The following is a 5,262-nucleotide window of genomic DNA, read 5'->3' as shown; positions in this document are numbered from 1 at the left end:
AATGTTTTAATTTTATTTGGGAGGAATGGAATGTCAAAATCATATTTTTACCAAAGTTGCTGAGGTTACTTTTGTGCACCCTCAGTTTCACTTAACTTTGACTTCTTGTTGAAAATACAGATTTTAAATTATTTATTTATGCAAATTATTTATTTATGAAATAAAGTGCTCTTTTGATTCCTTTTTGTTTGTCATGTTTTAAATTTAAAACTTTAGATATTCCAAAAATATACAGAATGTACTATAAGTTAAAATCATTCTCACACTGATATGATTAAAAAAATATATATTAAAATATTAAGAAAAATTGAACAGTACTAATTAAATTTAGAGTTCCATATTAATTTAGTAAAATACACTGCTAACTAAAATTTTCTTAAATAGACCTCGTATCAACGAGTGAAGTAATATGAAAACGAGGGAGTGTAACATCTCTCTTAATCCTGAGTAGATTGCTCATTAGATTATTTTAATCCAGATCTTTAACATTTAAATAAAACAAGAAGCAAGTATTCCTTAACGGAGAAACAAACTACTTTATAACTCTTTAGTTTAAATTCAGCTTAACCAAGTACCAGTTTAGAGCCAAAAATAAAAGGTCACCATCTTCTCTGTAGACTGTTCAGACACAATAAATCAGAACAGAGACAGCTCATTTGTAAGTCAGTCTCAGCATCTTTTGATTTCTTCATTCAGATTAGTCAGTCTAAAATTAAAAAGCAAAAAGAATAAAGACAGTGAAAGAAAGAAAGTTTCCATTAATAGAAAAACAAAGAAAAGTAACTTAGTCTGTTAGATCTGTTGCTTCATATATCTGCATTTTCTTGTTCTTTAGTGTACACTACAGGTAGAGAAACTGAGCAAGAGAGTTGAAGATGAGGAGCTTGTGGTGGTCTTTACTGGTAGTGCAAATATTATTCTTGTTGGGTTTTTCCAATGGGGAGAGCCCATATAGATGGTATGATTGGAATATTTCTTATGGTGATATCTATCCACTTGGTGTCAAGCAACAGGTACTTTCATCTACATTTTCTTTTGTTACTCAGTTTTGAGTATTCTTTTAATCTTTTTTGTTTTAATATTTTTAATGACTACTGGTTAATTATTGTGCCGAGGGTCTATCAGTCACAAAGATCACTATCTTTGAGGTAGGGGTATAGACTGCATATGTTTTACCCTCTCCGGACCTCACTTTATGGGATTACACTGATTATGTTGTTATTGTTGTCGTTAATGACTTCTGGTTAATTATTGAGCTGAGAGTCTATCGAAAACAATCTCTTTACCTACACTCTACCCTCCCCCACCCCCACTTTATGGAATTACATTGAATATGTCGTTGTTGTTGTTAATGACTACTGGTTAATGGGGTTGTAAACTCTTCTTTATTTGCTATTTGTTCTATTTTTTAGTTGCCAAAATCAAGAAATGCTATGGATTCGAAATACTATGTGCATTGTTTTTCCTCTTTTTTGATGTGAGGAAATTTCTGTATATTTCAGGGGATTTTGATAAATGGGCAATTCCCAGGACCTTCAATTGATAGTGTTACCAACGATAACTTGATTATCAATATTTTCAACAGTCTGGATGAACCTTTTCTGTTATCCTGGTGAGCATTATTTCTCTCTATGAATATTGGAATGAGCATTTTACTTTTGTGTAAATTGCTTTGTTGGCTGTGCGAATAAAGTCCCACATTGGTAGCTGAGAAGGTTGGAAAACTGCATATAAGATGTGGGATTTCTTAATGTTGTTATTCTGGGGAAACTTGTGCGATTTGTGGATCTAGTAGTCTTAGCCTGGAATCTGTTTTAAGTTGCTTATAGAAACCTGGATAATAATGTGCTGTAGCAGTGTCTGCGTTGCTGTCTTAATGCAGCAGCTATATTATTTGATATGTTCTTATCATTATATCATATTTATAATGTGGTGTAGACCTATTTTCAACCATATCTGGAACTCGTCGAGGTCTTGAGTAATATATTCATTGGTTGAGATTCTCTAATGTTTAGTAATGTCTACGCAATCTGGAATTTGATTGCTTATTAATTGTTATTTATGCCTCTTTATATATTTCAAGTTTGTCATCTGCCTGGATAGTCTATAAAACCCCAACGAAAATCTGAACTTCCAGCATATAGCTAATAAAAATACGATAATCGATTCTTGGGCAGGAATGGAATTCAACAGAGGAGGAACTCATGGCAAGATGGAGTATATGGGACCAACTGTCCCATACCACCAGGCCAGAACTTCACATATATCCTACAAGTTAAGGATCAGATTGGCAGTTTCTTTTATTTCCCCTCATTGGCTATGCACAAAGCTGCTGGAGGCTATGGTGGCATTACAATACGTAGTCGTCCGATGATTCCTGTTCCTTTTCCTCCACCTACCGGAGACTACACCATATTGGTTGGTGACTGGTTCAAGCAAAATCACACTGTGAGTAGCGTATAATCACATATTCTTGAGGCATTTTGTGGATTCTCCAACTGAGTGTGAATCTTATTGCACATATCACAGGATCTCAAAGCAATTTTAGATGGAGGAAATGATCTTCCCTTCCCTGATGGCATTCTATTTAACGGTCGTGGATCAAACGGTTTAACTTTCACAGTTGATCAAGGTGATTAATCTAGTCATTGTAGCAGCCTACTCTTGCTTTGTAAACAGTGTCTTCATTCTTTTATGTGATACTGACAAAGAATTCTCCTGATAAATTTTCTTTTCAGGTAGGACACACAGATTCAGGATTTCCAATGTTGGCCTCACAACAGCTATAAATTTTAGAATCCAGGGGCACAAGATGCTCTTAGTTGAAGCCGAAGGGACTCACACCCTGCAGAACACCTATGAATCGCTTGATATCCATTTGGGCCAGTCCTATTCTGTATTGGTCACAATGGACCAACCAGGACAGGACTATTACATTGTCGCCTCAACGCGCTTCACTTCACCAGTGCTAACAGCAACATCAATTCTTCACTACAGCAACTCAGCGGGAAGCATTTCTGGTCCTCCCCCAGGTGGACCAACAATCGAGATTGATTGGTCTCTCAATCAGGCCCGATCTATTCGGTACATTGTGAATCTTTTTCCTGAAATGAAGATCAGGAACTTCCTGTATTCTTGTTCTTTTGTTCTATTTGATTATAAGCCATTTCTGTGTGCAGGCAAAATTTGACAGCAAGTGGTCCAAGGCCTAATCCGCAAGGTTCTTATCACTATGGGTTGGTTAACACCACACGGACAATTAGACTAGCAAATTCTGCTCCAATGATTAATGGTAAAAAAAGGTATGCAGTAAACAGTGTGTCATTCATTCCAGCAGACACACCACTCAAACTAGCAGATTACTTCAAGATTCCAGGGGTCTTTAACCTTGGCAGCATCCAAGACTACCCTACTGGAGGTGGTGGTTACTTCCAGACCTCTGTCATGGCTGCTGATTTTAGAGCCTATTTCGAAGTTGTGTTCGAGAATCCAGAAGACACTGTCCAGTCATGGCACATTGACGGCCATATCTTCTTTGTTGTAGGGTAAGTTTGTTCACTTTAATTCAATTCATCCTATTTCATCAGAGCTGGGATGTAGAAAGGAAAAGAAATGAAAATCAAGGGACAAAAAGCTGTTGAAGTAAATGTCTTTGACTGCTATCCCTCTGAGCTCAGCTTTCATACATTGACATCAGGTCGTGTAAAAGATAACTGCATGTAACTATTAATAATAAGTGAGAAGACAGTTGATCGATAGTGTATATAAATTAAATTCTATACATTTATTAGTTTGTCAACACTGGTTGTATGAATAGGATGGATGGTGGTCAATGGTCAACTGCAAGCAGATTGAACTACAACCTGAGAGATGGAATTTCGCGTTGTACCATTCAGGTATTTCCCCCAAACTAAACTTTTCAAGTACAAGATTTACGAAGTTCACCAGCTTCCTTTTGTCTTTTTAAACATTTTATCATTTCATTCGCTTGGTGATCAACAGGTTTATCCAAAATCATGGACAGCCCTATACATGCCGTTGGACAATGTGGGAATGTGGAACATCAGATCAGAGAATTGGGCTCGCCAGTACTTAGGCCAGCAATTCTATCTTCGCGTTTATTCACCTGTTAATTCATGGAGAGATGAGTATCCAATTCCAAAAGGTGCTCTTCTCTGTGGCCGTGCATCTGGCCGCAGGACCCGGCCACTCTAAGGAACGAACCATCAGCTCAACAGTCACGAAAGGGTGACTGATCTTCGCAGATATGTGACAAAATAATTCAAAGTGCTCTTACTGAGCACTTCTCTTTTTGTTTCTCATTTCATTTTAGGACTACTTATGAGATTATTGGTTGCAGCATGAGAAGAAAAGTAATTTGTATTCATTTTAGTTCATTTTGTAAAAAACTCAATTCATGAAGTTGCTTACATTTATTCATCCATTCTCGATTGTTCATGCTGTATAGTTAATTTTACATGATTAACACGGGCGGATCTACGGTAGCGGGTGAAGGTTCCCGAGAACCCACACCCGCTACCGCAAGGGTTATAATTACATTAGAAAAATTTATCATAGGTTTAATTATTAATAGATAGGAACCCATAACAAAGTAGTGGGATAACTTAATGGTAGGCATAGCACACTAGAATGCTAAAGTTTGTGAGTTGGAACCCCTAATACTTTGTACAACTCAGTATGTGTTTGGTAGGGATGAAAATATTTAGGTCTCTAGAAAAATAAGTTCCTTAAAATGACAAAATTGAATTCCTTAGTAGAATTAGGAAAAACAAGTTCTCACGCTCAATTGTAGTTTTTTTTTTTCAAGGGTGCCAAAATATTATCCTTATGTTGCTAGCTAGCATCAAACAAGCAGCCTTGAAAATTTTGGAATACCATAGCCACTGCACGAAACCTTGTCGTTTGGATTGAAAACAAGTTATATCGGGATTAGTTATACTTGTATTATTTTTTAGTGGTTATTTGGTTTGTGGTACTAAAAATAATATTTAGTGCATTGTTTATAAAAATATATTGTTTGTTTACTAAAATACCTTTCACAATATTTAGCTTAATTATTTTCCTTCATATTAAATCATACAAAAGAAATTAAAAAGTTAATAATTTTTTTTTTTTAACTTTATTAGTTTCTTTTTCCTAAAAATATATATTAAGAAATTTATGTTGATATTTCTTAAATGTGCATGAAGCTCTAATATTTCATGTTAAATTACTTATTTTTTCTAAATTTCATAAAATATT

At 35.4% G+C, this 5,262-nt stretch overlaps 1 protein-coding gene across 1 annotated transcript; it reads left to right on the top strand.

Annotated features, from left to right (window-relative positions):
* Positions 1-409: 409 nt before the first annotated feature.
* On the top strand, positions 410-4,444 carry LOC107878217 (L-ascorbate oxidase homolog). Its single transcript, XM_016725136.2, has 9 exons — positions 410-658; positions 836-1,013; positions 1,503-1,612; positions 2,178-2,448; positions 2,530-2,632; positions 2,739-3,084; positions 3,180-3,545; positions 3,818-3,896; positions 4,003-4,444. Exons 2-9 carry the CDS (start codon positions 876-878, stop codon positions 4,213-4,215), a joined length of 1,626 nt encoding a protein of 541 aa, XP_016580622.1. The 5' UTR covers positions 410-658; positions 836-875; the 3' UTR covers positions 4,216-4,444.
* The last annotated feature ends 818 nt before the right edge of the window (positions 4,445-5,262 follow it).

This window comes from Capsicum annuum, chromosome 7 (assembly GCF_002878395.1).
Source record: "Capsicum annuum cultivar UCD-10X-F1 chromosome 7, UCD10Xv1.1, whole genome shotgun sequence".
Lineage (NCBI taxonomy): Eukaryota > Viridiplantae > Streptophyta > Magnoliopsida > Solanales > Solanaceae > Capsicum > Capsicum annuum.
This window is presented reverse-complemented; position numbering and strand designations above follow the sequence as displayed.